Source organism: Caenorhabditis remanei, chromosome X (assembly GCF_010183535.1).
Source record: "Caenorhabditis remanei strain PX506 chromosome X, whole genome shotgun sequence".
In the NCBI taxonomy this organism is placed as follows: domain Eukaryota; kingdom Metazoa; phylum Nematoda; class Chromadorea; order Rhabditida; family Rhabditidae; genus Caenorhabditis; species Caenorhabditis remanei.
This window is the reverse complement of record NC_071333.1, coordinates 6,109,399-6,125,726: the sequence shown is the minus strand read 5'-3', so window position 1 is coordinate 6,125,726 and position 16,328 is coordinate 6,109,399. Positions and strand designations below refer to the sequence as shown.

Below are 16,328 nucleotides of genomic sequence, written 5' to 3'. Positions count from 1 at the left end.
AAAACAGAAAACTGGAAGACAAAGAAAAAATAATTAACGACTCAGATTTTATTTGATGAATTGTCTTATTATGTTGTATGATGATGAATATTTGAAATTGAAAACGTTAGTAATAATAAATGATTTGGATATGTAATAAAGTATTTTACAAAAACCCCAATAGTTGTGTACTTTTTTAAAACAACAATATATGTACCTGCCAACATTAAAAAAACGAATATTACTCTCAAACATTGAAAAAAGATAAACCATGTATAATTCACAGGACAAACACCTCTTATGAGTCTTTCTCGTTTTCATCTTCCTCTTTTAGTGGCTCTTTAGGGAACAGTGGCATTCTTTCTGCTCTCGCCGCTATTATTTCCTCACGTAATCGTTGTATTCCTGATGATGGATCTCGATATGGTTTGGGGGTGATCGCCTGATCATGAGAGTCTAATTGCAACTCATCCATCACTTGATCAAGACTTTCTGCGCTACCTGAATCAAAGAATTGTGTGCCTTGCAGTAAATATATTTTTCTTATATTCGTTTTCACTTGTTTTCTTTTACCAAAAGACTGCGGAACATCAAAAAAAGACTGTCAAGAAAGATGAAAGTTTCCGAGTGATTTGATATCAAAGAAAAGGAAAGGGATATTGAAAAAGAAAAAGAAAACTGTGTACCGTGTGTTGATATGGTTTCATCTGCGGCCGCAGATTTTGCCAACGGTCTTCGATGCTTTTTGAAGTGGCGCGTATCCTCGTCGCTTGCCTCGGTGATCACTGATAAAGCACCAGATGGCGATCGGTTGCCACGTGGAGCAGTTGCCAAATTAGGAGCCGATAAACCCATTGGTTTCCCTAAAGTGGTCGGTTCCTTTGGTAGGTTTAATTCGGCTGCGTGTGGCCATGGTGATCTAAAATTTATGTATGTACTTAATGTAATGTTTATAAAATGCAGTTAGTAGTACCCTCGTGAGCTGTTTGCCGAATTGGAGAGCATCTCATTGCTAGGAAACAAGGTTGAAGGACGTTTTGTTCTGAAAAAAGCAAAACGGAAGTAAATGGAGAGAAATGGGACCTTCTTACTCTTGTTGGTTCAAAATGCTTTCCGATCGTGCTAGTAACTTTTTTTTCATCGACAAATTATGAAGCATGAAAGTTCCAAGCACAGGTGGTGCCGCTTGAGGAGGTTCTCCAGGTGTGAACACTGAAAGGATAATTTCAAATTAAAAATTTCTCTATCGAACACCTACCACTAAACCTTCTTTCACTAATCGGTCTATCTGGCATGTTCTCCATACTGTATGCACTATTCTTTTGTCTCCATCGAACTGAACTTTGAGAATGCATTTTACCAATTGCATTACTCCAAAAAACACCTCCTGCACCTTCTCCGTTCTCATTGAGTTGCCTCTGTTTCTCCAGTGCTTCTTCATAATCTTCTACCAATTGTTTGTCTAATTGGGTTTCTTGGTATTCCTGGTCAATAAGTTCTAACGCCCACATGTACTGATTCTCAACTCGTTCCTGAAGAATGGCGTAGACCATCGAAAATAGTGCGAGGCCAACAAAATAAAGAATGAAGAGACCTGAAAATAAATAGCTGAATCATTAGCATGCATCTGCCTATTTTTGTCGCCGACAATGTATTTAGACAGAGACTGAAAATAATAAAAATAACATCACGAATTACCACATGCGGTTCGCGGGTGTTCTGGAATGACGTCACCGAATCCAATTGTGGAGAGTGAGACAAAGAAGAAATAGAAAGCGGTTAGGAAATCCCATTTCTCCCAAAATGAAACAATGAAAGAGCAAATCACAATGAACAAAAACACGATGCAAAGTGCCCACTTGACAGGGAAAGTGGTGATACGCTCTTCGTCCTCCTGAAATTACAATTATCTTTAAAAATGAATCCAGGATGAGAAACGAGGCGGATGAGGGGTTTTCCAGTTTTCTAACAAATTTAGAAAAACTATTGAAAATGTCGGAGTTTCGCATTTTCGGTCAGGTGAACAAAATCATTCCGACTTCCAACTTTTTCAAAATTAAAAATGAAATCAGATTTTGTGTTTATTTCAGTAATGGTCTTCCATTCTTCCATCTTGTGGGTTGAAAAATAAATTCTTTGAAATTGGCAAATATTGCGATCTTTGCTTCATGAATTGCTATGAGTAGAATCCTTATTTTCTATTACATATAAAGCTAGTCCGGGAGTTATCACTGTCAACATTATAATAACTTTGAAAACGCTTGCATTCTATTGCGGAAATAGAAAACTCCAAGACTTTTTTCTGGAATGGTACTTTTCTGTTTCATTTTTGTCATTGGCTACACAAAAGTAGTAATTAAACTCACACTGTCTTCACACGTCTCTAGCATCTCATCTGATGCCACTGTCTCAATAGTACTCGATCTCTTCAGTTTCTTCCAGATACATTTTCTAGCACATCGTCGTAGATTGTATCGTATTTTCTGTACCCATTTAAAAGAAAGTTCACCAAACACTTTCAACACGAACAACATCAATGGAATGCCAATAAGACCATAAATAATAGTGGCAATCCGCCCTATATTTGTTTTACATGCAAGGTTACCATATCCTGAAAACCGTAAAGCAATTTCAGAGTTAAGTACACGTTGTCTAACCAATGGTTGTGAAAACAGTTGCAGCAAAGAATACAGAATTCCAGAAATCCCAACGCCAACCATCACCACGAATTGCTTTCTCCACTTTTTCCGATCTCTCGACAAACGCTTTTGTAATAAGTTCAAGACATTTTTTCTCATTTGATTGACCCTAAAAACATCATTTTTAGTGAGGTCATAACCAAAAATTCAAGACTTACACAATTCCATTTTTTCAAATAATTCAATAAGTTTTCTGCCAACATTGTCGATTCTTGAATTTTAACTTGTTCTTCCGCCTCTAGATCCATCAATTGTTGATCATGTTCCAACGTTTGAAAAATATAACCACCGAGACAAGCATATCCAAGTATCACAAGTGCAAGAAATATATATTGGAGTCCTAGGAACTTATACAGAAATTTGCCAACTCGAACAAACCATGCTCCCCAGGATTCTCGTTCTTGATGCCTAAAATGAAGTTTTTTTTAATAGGTCTAGGAAATGAAAACTCACTTAATTTCACTTCGAAAAGTTGAATCATATAAACCTGGTGATAACGGTGGGTAGTCCTCAGCGCCGAGTGAAGGTGGTATGAAAACATTGGATATTCGTTCAGCAGGAGTAAGGTTTCTAAAATTTTTAACTAAATTTAGATTGAAAATCAGAATCAAGTGTTTTCTTACGTAACAAAAATAATAAAAGTACATTACTAACATGTGCGTGTACAACTCTAAGTGACAATATTACCCAATCAAGTCAACTTACCTCGAAAACTGGCATGCCGATTGCGTGTGTCCTACCGGAGCATCAGCCTGCTCAAGATCTGTGCTCTCTTGATTGATACCAAATGTACCATTTGGATACTTTTTTCGTACAAACTTTTCCAACAGCTGAAAAAAAGTTGTTAATATTAAAACGTTCGGTTTACAAAAATGGGGTTAAACCAAGGAGGAACTCACTTTTAGCGCATCTTTTGTCTGTTCTTCATCCAGCACAGTACGCTGCCGACGAATCGGGTTTCTCCGCTGCATGCTTCTATCATCCGAGTACTCCTGATTTCTGAAATATAAAAAATCGGAAACAGCCGAACTTTTTTCTAAAGTAGACGCCCTTATCATTGAAAAATTCTATAATTGAATTTTCTTATCAACTGTTTCTATTTTCTCACCGAAACGCCAGTCGCTCCATACTACTGCGGTACTCATCATACAAAAAATAAGGTGAATCATCATCGGAAATCACTGAATCAGAGTCTGGAGAGTGTAAAATAACAGTGGGAAGTTTAGGAACTTCCATATTTCATATTATCAGCAATTGAGGAAGCAGAATCAAAAACAAGAATGCCTTCGTTGTCCCGATAATAGATAGTAAATGAGGAATGAATTGTTGGGACGGGTAGGAAAAAACAAGGCTATTAATTCAACTTGCGCCACCGTTTCAGGTACATATTTGTTCATAGGGAAACAAGCGTTCGGGTCAGATGAGAGATGGTCGGAAATTTCGAGAATGGGTGACCATGGCAGAAACATACAATAGAATCGATTTGAATGGAAAATTGTTTCTTAGGAGAACAATTTGCATAATGATTATTCATGACTGGAACAGAGATTCTTTTATTTTTTAGGTAGAGAAACTTTCAAAAAAGGCCAAACTTCAAAAAGAAGCAGCTAGGCACAGAATGATTTTTAGAGGAACAGTCTATACTGCTAAATATAAAAAGTGAACTTGTAATGCTATCGTTCCACAAGAAACGGATTATTTGAAATGAGCAATTACGAAAAACTGTTGAAACACAATAGAAACAGAGAAAAAGAAAAAACCTTAAGAGTTGATGATAAAATGACGGACGTCTTGCAAAGACATGTTGGCAAATACACGAACGACCGGCTCATTGAGCAAGCAAGAGACTCTTGGCCCGATTATCAGTTCTTGATAGATTAAGTAAATCGAATTTTCAACAATACTTCAATCTCTAGCTTTAAAACAAAACAACTTACTCATCTTGTGACTTATTCAGTAGTTTTGCTTCCATTTCAAAGAATAAATTTGTGATCTGACAGCTAATCGTGAAAAATGGAGTTAATTTGTGTCTTGTATCCAACCAAATTCAATGAAATTATCAGAACTGCCAAGCATTGATTCCATTTTCAAAGACCGGTTGTGACCTATTCAATTAAAAGGAACGGTAAAAAATGATTCAAGGCCGACCACGCAGCCATTCTCGATCTAACCGATTACTACCTTTTGTAGTGTCTTTTCATAAAATTAAAGAGAAACTTACAGTCTTCCTTCGTTAGGTGTTGTTGTTTTTGAGCGCTGCATCTTCTCGATGAAGATGATGATGCGATTGAAAGTGACCGTCGGTCAGTTTGATAATTCTTAGTGCAAACATTCTGTGGAGAAAAGAGTTGATGGAAACAATAGCGGATTTTAACTCCGTTTTTTTATGTTGGAGGAAAAGAGAGGACATGGTGGGAAAACTGTAAATGTTTTTGAGATGACGAAACAAACATTTCTGGAAAATGGAAAATGTATAGAACACAAAGGAAATTCATATTATTCCGTTTCAAAAAACAAAAAAAAAATTAACTGATCTCGGGCGGGCTCGAACCGCCGGCCTTCTGTGTGTTAGACAGATGTGATAACCGCTACACCACGAGACCGCTGAGTGAGAGCGGAGTAGTAGCAATAAACATGGCGGGCAGGAGCGGCGACTTGAGAGTAGATGAAGAAACATGAGAAAGCGGAAAACGCTAAAGGATGAGAGCATCTAAAAACGAATCTGAATATTTAAACTATTCTTCAACAAAACCATTGCTTTGAAAAACTTTCTCATGATTCAACGAGAAAATTTGATGAATATTATATTTACAGCAAAAACGTTGTTATCACGGTATGTCGTTATGTTCATCAGCGTCCTCGTTGTTTTATGAAACTCACAAAGATTTCCGGAAAAACCTTTTTAGGGTAATTCTAATCAGAACCAAGAAATAATTGTGACGAATAATGGTAAATACCGATAATTAAAATCATTATAATACCGTTTTTATGGTATTTTTCAAGTTTTACATTTTTACAGTAGTGTTCTTCTCATTAGTTCGATCCCAATCATGTAACCAGATTTCTCATTGATAACTTCTTATATCGCAAAATGATTGATTGTCTCAACATGCACTATCCGATCAATTCACTTATCAGCACTACACACTCGTCTTCACAATCGGTTTTTCGTTTTGATCCTGATTTCGTATCAATCCTCTTTTCGAAGTTTTTGTCTATGAAGTTCAGCAGGTGCAAAGCTCACATATATAATGAATGAAACACAGAAATGCGTACACATCTGGGACACTTTCACTTTTCTTTTTGTGTGTTTGTGTGATTCTTTTCCTGGACGGAAAAATGATAGGAAGAGATTCTTCTGCTCGTTCTCTTTCTCTCTCTCTCTTTCTCTCTTTCCGTTCTCCCGCACAATTGACAATTTTCAATTTGTGCGACCGCGCCATGGACCGCTCGACCGACCGCAATAGGCAAAAAAAGCGAACTCGTTTTGTTTGCATTTCACGTTTAGAGAAGCAAATAGAGGCAGACATCTGACACAACGTCCGTTGTTCTTTTTTTGATTTTCCATATTTGGAAGAATATTTGGGTCCTTTTAGTTTCAGGAACCTTTCATTGAAATTGAGAAAATGAACAAAATACAACCTGAAGTTGTTTTGATTCGGTAGTAATTTAGATAGAGGTAAGTTTTAACTTTATTATGCAAAAGAATGCAAGATCATCATTCCCGATAGTGAGGGCGGCGCTTTGGTACATTGGAATTGTTTCAGATAAATAGCCGCCGGTTTCTAAGATTGTTATCACAACTTTCGGTTTCTATTGCTTTCGAAGGTTGCGTTCTTTTCTTTTTCATATTTTGGACTTTTCTGTCTCCATACTTCTATACTTACTGTTAGGAAAGATACAAGTATGCGAGACTGTATTACACATTTTTTGATAATGAAGAAAGATTTCACATCAGTTTGAACTTATTCCGTTCCAAACGTGTTTATCGAATACTGTGAAAAATGTGAACATATTTCCGGTATGTTTTTCCAAAAAGCTTGTTAAAAAAAGATTTCTAAATAACGATGCTGTCCTTCATAACTGTTTTTGTCAATTCTCTGCACAACCTTTTCTTCAGAGATGTAACGTTCTTCAGAGATGTAACATTCGCTATACTTCCTATCTAAATCGTCTCGAGATTCTTGATTTATACTCCCTCCGTCACCGTCGTCTTAAATCTCAGTTAATGCTCCTCTATAAAATAATTTGCGGCGCCACTTTCTTTCCTGAAATCCACTCTTATGTCAGACTGTCTAACTCTAACCGACGACCCATGACCCTCATTTGTATTAGACCACAAGTAAATGATTTCTTCTCTTCCACTGTCCCCATCTGGAATTCCATCACATCTAATTGCCCTGAATTTCTCTCCCCCGGTAAACTTATCTCCCTTCTTGAACAATCCATTAATCGATTATAAGTTTGAACTCTCTCTCTCTCCCACCCCCATGTATTATATTGCTCACTCACCCGCCTCTCCCATTTTTAACGGTCTGTCACTATAATTTAATTTATCCTTCTCGAAATTCTTCCACCACCACTTTCACAGTTCGGTTTTATAATCCCTACCCCAATCCTATCTTGCCATTATGATTCTCAATTTTTTATTTTTTATTTGTTCCCCCCCCCCTACCTGGTCTGTCGCCTCGTGAGGGGCTTGATCAGGTCTCTAGTGTATGGTATTGATAATTTTTTTTAGTCAATAAATTAAATTAAATTAAACCTCCTCATTAATTCTATAAGAATAGTTATTTCCTTCTAACGTGTTCAACGATCTGAAAGTAATGGTGTCAGAAAAAACTTTGTACTTCTCTTCTTTCTTCTTTTTCCCTCTTCCAGTTTCTCGTTGCACTCTCACTCGAATATGTTTTTCTCTTTGTTACCTACCTGTCGCCTTTTTGTTTCTTTTGTTCATTTCTTCTTTCCTTTCTTCCTTGAGAGCCTCCCACTGGTTGAGTGACCTGCTCTGAGAATCTTCCACTCTCTGTCATCATCTCTTTGGAATAAAAAAATATATAGAAGAGAAGAGAATCTCTTCACGGTCCTCTCTCATCCAAGACATTCAATTTCGATGCGCGAAAAAGATATCTTGCGCACTAGCATAACATATCCATCTTTTTCGTCTTCCTTTCTTTTCTTCGGTGTCGCACTCCGACAAAACATTCTTTTCCCGACAACAAATTCTACATCAAATCATGGAAAGAAGAAAATTACAGAGGGCGTTCATTTTTTCAAAGCCAGATGAGAATTCTTGAAGATTCTTCCCATGCTAAACACATTCTTTCAGGAGCGCGTGTATTTCTCAAAAAAATCTCAATGTTCGGATTTCAAAAAATTGTAGATGTCCTACTTATAAATGCATAAAATTGAAAGTGGTGGTTTCACAATGTCAGATTACATCCGCATATATGCATGTACACATATAAAAAGATGAATAACATAATCTTTAAGATTAAAAATATTTCTGCCTTCTGAATCGGAATATTTCTCCGTCATCCAACGCCTAGTCCATTCATCATTTTCTCCATCTATTTTTTTTCTTCTGTCCCTAAAATCCAATCTCTTAGTGCCATCATTCAACTTCTGCATTCAGTTTTTTCTATCCTTCTTCCAATCCCTCGCCCCCCCCTTTTTTTACCGATTAGAGTGTCCTTTTACCCCTTTTATGCTTTCCTGCACTCCTACTCTTTTAATCTATTTTCTATATCCCGACGGCTTTCACAAAATCCATTTCGTCAGTGCTCAATGAGCCCGCCACCAATGACTACGACAGATGAAGCCAAAGAGGACGAAAAATCGGATGACAGCGGGATTATGTCGGTAAGTCGGTTTTGAAAAAAGTGTGCTGAATGAGAAGCTTTCAAAGATTAGGTGATGTTAGATATGTCACACACTTTGAATGATGCTTAATTTACGATTTGCATTCTTCTAGTACTCTTAATATCTGAGTGACCAACTAAACCATTTCTTTCGGGTAGGTCTTCCAATTGCAAAAAAAACTACATCGAACGTGCGAATAAACCGTCTAAATCGCATATGAAACTAGTAGTATTGCAGGAACTGGACACCACCACCACCTCGTCTTCATCGCCCCCATCAACTACTACAACCAGCGCTAATACTACTCCGTTCAAAGTCTTACGAATCCACGACAAACACGAACGTCGACGACGTATGCTGAGTGTCTTCCCAAAACAGTCCGGATATAGCAAAACGAATATTTCGATGGCACGCAAGATTGTTAAGGTGAGGCTTTTCTAGAAGTCAGAAATGATTTATAGTTGTTCTGATCAGGTACATGTATAGAAAATCTAAAAAATCATAAGCGCAGACTAAAAATGTATTTTTCGACATCCAAAAATACAAATTGAGACTTCGATACTTCAAGAGTACACTGTAATCCGTCCTACTGTGGTTCTTGTACAAAATCTATATTTTTCAGTCAAATTTCCAGTAGTCATAACCCCTGGTTGCTCATTATTTTTATTTTTCGATTCGGCATCCTGACGCACACCACGTCCAATAGTGGTGGAAAACTTACAAACACGCGTTTTTCATAACGAAAATTGGTTCTTCTTTTTGTTAAAGAAAAAGACGCGAGAAAACAAAACAATCTGAAACGCTATTCTCCATTGCCTGCCTATTTCTTTTTAATGTTTTGTAACTATAACTTCGGTTTACCAGTGTTTTCCAAAACGATCAAAAGGGATACTGTTCCACTTTTTATATTTCTTGTCTTTCCCACTATCAACTGCCAGTTATATTCCTGAAACCTTGAACAACTGATACCAATTACCAGTTGTTAGACAAACTGTTGTCTACTGACGTGTGATTCTCGAAGTGTGTATCATCACGTTCTCCAAACTTTTATTTCCTTTCGCTTTTCCACGTGGTCAACGAAAAAGTCACATTTTTGTAACGCATAAAAGGAAAACGTGAGAGAAATAAAATTGAGACGGGCGTTCTTCTAAAAGCCTCCAATCAGCCATCTCGACGAATTAGTCCTTGAACTAGTGGAATGACTAGAGGTTTGTAGAGAGTGGCTGCAAAAAGTGACCTCTTTGCATCTTTTTTCCATCTTCCTACCTATTCACATATCCTATCCGCTCCAAACACCATTCCGTAGGAAAATGGTGTAATTGTTTTAATGAAGGAAACGGGCGAAAAATCGGAAATTATATGAAAGTATGAAAAGAGTGGAATGCGTCCCAATTGATTTGCTCTATAATGGAAAAACAATGTAGTGTTCAGTTTTGTCTCTGAAAAACCGCTAGTTAACGTTTTTTTAGTACTACAACAATTGAGTCTATCTAAAAACATTTTACGAAATAAAATTTCGGATGATTTTAGCCAATTAAAGGTTCCTACTGTAGCACAGCGTGAGCTTCCAAAATTGAATTCACATGGCTCATCCTTCTCTTTTGCAAAAAACCTTTACGTTCTGACACACGAACAAATTACCCCCATTATTTCCGTGTTTTTATGCACAGAGCCTTTTTCTCTTACATACATCTTATTTATGAAATGTGACTGCCACTTTTTGTATTGTGTTTTCTTTCATCTCATGTTTTTCCATCACTTGCAAAAATACGGCTCTTAAAAATGCATAAGAATTTGTGGATGTTCTACATGAGAAGCCTCCCATCAGAGAGTTCATTTAAAAAGTGCATTTCCTCGCCACCCTCTTTTCATGCCATTCTTCTACTATTTTTAGTTGCAATATCGGCCTTTGTCAAACAAAGACTTAGTGAAATAGAATGGTTGCAAACCAGTGACCAAGTAACTTGTGTTAGTTTAACGTTTGAAAGCGGAAAAATTGAGAGCAAATTTGTCAGTATGACTGCATGGATTGGGGGAATGAGGTGGCAAGTCATTTTGTTCTTTCTGACATGAATAGCTTACTAACTTGAATCTTTCTGGGCTTCGCCATGATGATTTCTCTTGCAAATAGTTACCGTATTCGTGGTTTCTTGATCCAATTTTTCAGCTTACCCTTTAATTTTGTCTAGAACTCAAAACGTCGTGTCGCCACGCCCAATCATTTTTTCTCATTTCATTTTGTGGTTTGTTTGTTTATACTGGTGGAAGTACTCACATTACAAACTAAAACTCATTCACAAACTTTTCCGAGAAAATTTCATCATTTAGGTTTTTTGCGATGATCTCATTCCCCAATTTTCTATTTCTCGCGAAAAAATCTTTTGGAGAGCTTTTATTTTAATGAACTCCCAGTCTGTTATTTCTGAAAGGTTTTTCTCTTTTGCAAGAAATTCACGAACCTCCCAAAAAAAAATCTTGGAGGAAATTGAACTTTTACTAAACTTACGGAAATAACGTAGTTATTTGGACGCCGGTCTTGGAACTCACTCTTTTTGTGTGACTTGGTGAAATCAAAGCTTTCTTACTTTAATTCCGTTTACGGTGTGGAAAACTATCAAAAATTGGTTCTTGATGTTGTTCTACTATTCTTGGTGATGACTAGAAGATTTGTTTTTAGCAGGATACATGACAAAATTAGATTATTTTTTCTGTTTCTCCGTCATCTGACGTAATTATGTTGATTCCGCAAAGTCCTTGATATCACCATGGCACTAAAACAACAATAAAAACCGTCTGTCCTACAAAAGGACAGGAGATAGTAACCACTGATATCCTATTGAAAACCCAAACAAAAATAAAAAAAATCGGTTGAAAATTTAAAACCCATTATTTCTCAGTGAACCCATAAACCTATGAACTAGTATTCAATTTACTTTATGCTTCTTCCGTCTTCTGGTTCACTCGTAAAAAATGATTCGGTGAAACGTCATAAAAAAGGAAGAGGCAAAGAAGCGATGAGGTGGTGAGATCAGGTGTTACTACCTCTTTTTGATGAAACCTCGTAAAACAATGCGAAAAGAAAAAGTGGGCTGGAAGTCGGACGAATTTCCACCTGCACGTGGTCGCTTTTGACTGTCGTCATTCCATTCCTTTTGAAAACTCTTCCTCATTCGTTTTTCCTACACTTGTTCTTCCTTCTTATCACTTTTGAACAACTTTCAATGTTTCAGAAAGCCTTGAAAACCCGTAAAAATATGGACCACAACCAGAACCGTCGTCAACGCCATATGCAGCTCCTGGAGCAACTCTGCCAAGATCCGAAAGATGATAGAAACGCTGATGAGACAAAGAAAGAGGAATATGAGGAGCCGCCACCAAGACCACCAACTCGACGATGGTAAGACATTCTGTTTGTAGCTTGCTGCAGTAGGTGTTCTGTTAGAAACTGTGCGCAAATCAAAAATTAAGAAAAGTGATACCATTCAAAATTATTTCTATTTATAAAAATTCAGGGTCATGTCGATTGTCCTTCAAAAAAAACAAAAGAGAAAAGAAACTCATAGAACATTATAAAAATTGCTTCTCTTCCAACAAATAATTTGTGTTTTCAGCATGTTCTACCGTGAAGACACCGACGTCATCAAAGTTCTCCGTGCCAAGCAGATCTGATTATTTTACTCTTCTTCTTCAATGCCTTTTGCGCCAATATTATGACAAAATCATAGACAAATTTGCTGCCACTTCAATTAGCATTTCTATTGTTTCATATGCTTCTCAATGTTTCATGGCTTTCATCCTAGTCTTGTCTCATGAAACAGTTTTAGCTCAGACAAAGCCAACAATTCAGCAATTTGAAATATTATCTTTCTTACCAAATTTGTAACTTCTCCTTGCTTGTTTTTTCTAAATGTGAATGCTTCTGTTTTCTAGTATCATAATCACTATTAATGACACTCTTGATTCCCGTTGGTTAGTTCATTTTGTATCTCTTCCGAGTTACTGTGTAGTTTTTCGTAATTGTGATTTCACTGCTTCCTTTTTTGATATTATCCACCTTAATTGTTTTTACATATTGAACGGCTTACTGTACAATACAGTTTTGACACAGTTTGTATTTTATTTTACTTCCTGATCGTGAATTATGCTTTTCTTTTCAGCAATTTAAGTGATGCTTGTAACTGATCATATATTATGATTGTGAAATAAAAATTGAAACTTCTTCGGTTTTTTTTCTATGAAATAGGAACAAAGGTGAAAAGAAAAATTATATGTTTCCAAAGTTAACATTTGCAAAGTGTCACACAACAAACTAAACATCTAATAACGTGGTGATTTTAGATTTGAAAAGTTGAGCTGCGAGTTTTGATGTTTTTTCATTGTGAAAATGAGTATAATATATAATATTTCAAAAGTGTATTAAATCTCGCTTAATGAAGTGTCTCCCAACATTCCGATAATTCTTATCATGTTTATCTCAATCCGTTCATTTGAATATCAGTGGAGGGCAGTTCCGAAAATATGATCATATCTGTCAATTAGTCACCTCGATTTGTGTCATATCGATATGAATTCAGAACAACAAGATATTCATTTCATTTCTTTTCTGAATTCCGTTGGTCTCCAATGTCTTTCTCAGTGTTCAGCTATTGATTTTAAACTCTTATATTTACCTAAATAGACAAGCACATAGTCATTTTGCTTTTTAAAGTTTCAATTTTTTTAATTGCAGACAACATGTCGGAAGAAAACTACCGAAGTTCTATAACTTCAAGACCCACTTTTAATAGAACCGTCACATCAAGCACCCAAAACTTTGGATCCCCGGGATCAGGTAATCGACTTATCAAAATTATCACCGAGACGTCATCTTCAACAATGACTGGTGGACCTTCTTCATTTGGACAAAGTGCTGCTTCAACTATTCGTGATAACCGTGAGCGTGAAAAAAAGGAAATAATGGAACTGAATGACCGTCTTGCAAGTTACATTGAGAAAGTGAGATTCCTTGAGGCACAGAACAGAAAGCTTGAGGCTGACGTGAAAATGTTGCACGGACGATCTGGAAAAAGCACTGTATCTGTGAAAATCATGTACGAGTCTGAAATCACCGAAGCTCACAAAGTTGTCAAAGAATCTTCTGTAAGCAAAGAACAGTCTGAAAAAGAAATCACCAAGTTGCAAGAACAAGTCAAAGAATACCGCGATAAGTGAGTTAGAAAAATTAATTAAATAATTATCATTCAATAACAATATTTCAGATTGGAAGAGGCTCAAAATGGTAGAACAGAAGATCGTCTGAAGATTGATGAGCTTCTTGTCACTTACTCTGAACTGGAAGCGGAAATCAACCTTCTCAAAAGACGGATTGCTCTTCTCGAGGAAGAAATCTCACATCTTCGCAAAGAGAATGCCTGGCTTCAAGCCGAACTTCAACGTGCTAGAGTTGTGAGTCGATACCCTATTGAATTCATTTTTTTTCATATTGAAATTACAGCAACTCGATCAAGAAACTCTACTCCGTATTGACAACCAGAACAGAGTTAAGACATTGCTTGAAGAAATTGACTTCATGAAGAGAGGATTCGACTCTGAACTGAAGGATCTTCAAGCAATGGCTGTCCGCGATACAACTAGTGAGAATAGAGAGTTTTTCAAGAATGAATTGGCAAATGCTATCCGGGACATTCGTGCAGAATACGAAAAGATGATGAATGGAAATAAGAACGAAATGGAATCCTGGTACCAAATGAGAGTTCAAGAAATCAATACGCAATCCAATAGACAAAATGCTGAAAATAACTACCATAAGGACGAAGTCAAGAGAGTGAAAAGTCAATTAACTGATTTACGCGGAAAAGTTTCTGATTTGGAAAGCAGAATAATGCAAAACAATAAAAGAAAAGAAGACCTTACCAACCTTGCCGATGATGAAGGACTAGCCTATGAAGCAGCTCTTAATGACAAGGACGCTCATATCCGCAAGCTACGCGAAGATTGTCAATCGCTCATGGTAGAGCTCCAGATGCTGTTGGATACCAAACAAACTTTGGATGGTGAAATCAAAGTGTACAGAGCTATTATCGAAGGTGTCGATAATCCAGGACTAGCGCAACTTGTGGAAAAAGTCGTTCGCACTACGGCTATTAATGAAGTTGCTGACACAGAGACGATGCGAGTTGTTAAAGGAGAGCACTCCAACAGAACATCTTATCAGAGATCTGCTAAAGGAAGTATTATCATCAAGGTTTGTCTTTTTCCATTAAAGAAGTTTTCTTTCATGTCCAAACGAATTGTGTCGTCTTTATCATTGAATAGGCATAACATTTCTGATGACATGAATTTATTTTGCAGGAATCTTCTCCCGAAGGAAAATATGTTGTCATCGAGAACACGAACAGAAACAAGGAAGAGCCCCTTGGAGACTGGAAACTGAAGAGAAAGATTGATGGAAAACGTGAGATCATCTTCACCTTCCCATCCGATTATGTTCTGCAAGCCTCACAATCTGTAAAGGTATGTCTCTTCTTCCCTTAAACTTAAATCTCCGAAGTTGAACTAAGATTAAGACGTAGACCTGTTAGGAATAAAACATTTTGAATTGGTTTCTTAGAATGAGATGTTGTTGTCTCTCTGTGTGTGTTTCTATGTCGAATTGATAATCTAATGCGCGATTGCGATTGGGTGTGGCAAGGTCATCCGACCGTTTCTTCGTAATGACGGGGGCATGGGGACGGATAGAAATGAGAAAGAGAAGAAGAAGAAAAGTGATAAACAAGTTGTTTGCAGGCAGGTCAAGAAGAATAACGGGAAATTAGAGAACGAAGGGTGTTAGTATTACCTGAAACTGTGTAGATGTCCAAATTCGCATACGGATAAAAGTATAAATTGATGAAACTGAGTTTTTTTCCAGATATTTGCGCGTGGACACGGAACTGAAAATCCTCCAGAGTCCCTTGTCTTCGAAGGCGACGACACTTTCGGAGTTGGATCGAATGTTCAAACAATTCTGTACAATTCTAACGGGGAGAAGCGAGCAACTGAATATCAGCGACAGTCCCAACAGACAACTACTACTGCTTAATCTTTTCCCGTTGTGTTTATAGTTCTTAATCAGTCCATATTTCTATAATACTTTTTGGTTTTTTTGCCACAGAGATGACGCAAAATGTTTCTCAAGTAACTTTATTCCAAAGCATTTATTTGTATTTTATTGAACCAATCATATCTCTTCCCAAGTGCTCGCCTTTGCAGCGGATAATGTTGTCTTACTATGCTTTTCATTTTTCAGTTATTTTTACAAAATGATCACAATTATTTTTTATCGTCTTCATAAATATTATTTTGGAACAGTATATCTTCTCATCCCTTGCTGATTACTGTTCTTGTTGATTGAATTATATCTTTTCCCCGTCAAATATGATGCATCAAGAAACGCATCGTCTTCCATTCCCGATTTGATTCCGTCGCCGCTTTGACTGCTGCATACTACAACACTCCGCCCGTCGAAGATAAGAGAAACACAATCTGAGAATTGATGGCTTCCGTTATTCAGAATCTCCCGTAAATCCTACTTTTTTCTCCTATCGGTGGTCAGACAAGAAAAGAACTCATTTAGATGTGAAACGTACAATAACATTTATTCGTCCCATTAGGCCGATTGATGCTGTTGCTGTCCCTTCTTTCGCAGATAACCTTCTCAGTCATCTCGAATTAACGATCTCGTCTTGTTTTAATCCTGTTATTCCACTGAACTTTTTTTGAATCCGTTTAAGAGGATTGGTTGAGAAT

General features: G+C 37.0%; 3 protein-coding genes across 3 annotated transcripts; 2 read left to right on the top strand and 1 right to left on the bottom strand.

The window, feature by feature from the left end:
• Positions 1-277: 277 nt before the first annotated feature.
• On the bottom strand, positions 278-3,914 carry GCK72_023170 (uncharacterized protein; the record flags this gene model as incomplete). The annotated part of the gene is made up of 12 exons (XM_053735267.1): positions 278-480; positions 666-898; positions 1,071-1,191; positions 1,238-1,573; positions 1,678-1,873; positions 2,346-2,590; positions 2,637-2,787; positions 2,837-3,086; positions 3,132-3,248; positions 3,384-3,508; positions 3,578-3,677; positions 3,787-3,914. The coding sequence occupies 12 exons, from the start codon at positions 3,912-3,914 to the stop codon at positions 278-280; spliced, it is 2,205 nt and encodes a 734-aa protein (XP_053578833.1).
• A 4,551-nt stretch (positions 3,915-8,465) lies between these two features.
• Positions 8,466-12,209, top strand: GCK72_023169 (uncharacterized protein; the record flags this gene model as incomplete). The annotated part of the gene is made up of 4 exons (XM_003103341.2): positions 8,466-8,540; positions 8,778-8,966; positions 11,771-11,937; positions 12,152-12,209. 4 exons carry the CDS (start codon positions 8,466-8,468, stop codon positions 12,207-12,209), a joined length of 489 nt encoding a protein of 162 aa, XP_003103389.2.
• A 1,065-nt stretch (positions 12,210-13,274) lies between these two features.
• On the top strand, positions 13,275-15,621 carry GCK72_023168 (uncharacterized protein; the record flags this gene model as incomplete). The annotated part of the gene is made up of 5 exons (XM_003103278.2): positions 13,275-13,747; positions 13,799-13,985; positions 14,035-14,784; positions 14,892-15,053; positions 15,451-15,621. 5 exons carry the CDS (start codon positions 13,275-13,277, stop codon positions 15,619-15,621), a joined length of 1,743 nt encoding a protein of 580 aa, XP_003103326.2.
• Between the last annotated feature and the right edge of the window lie 707 nt (positions 15,622-16,328).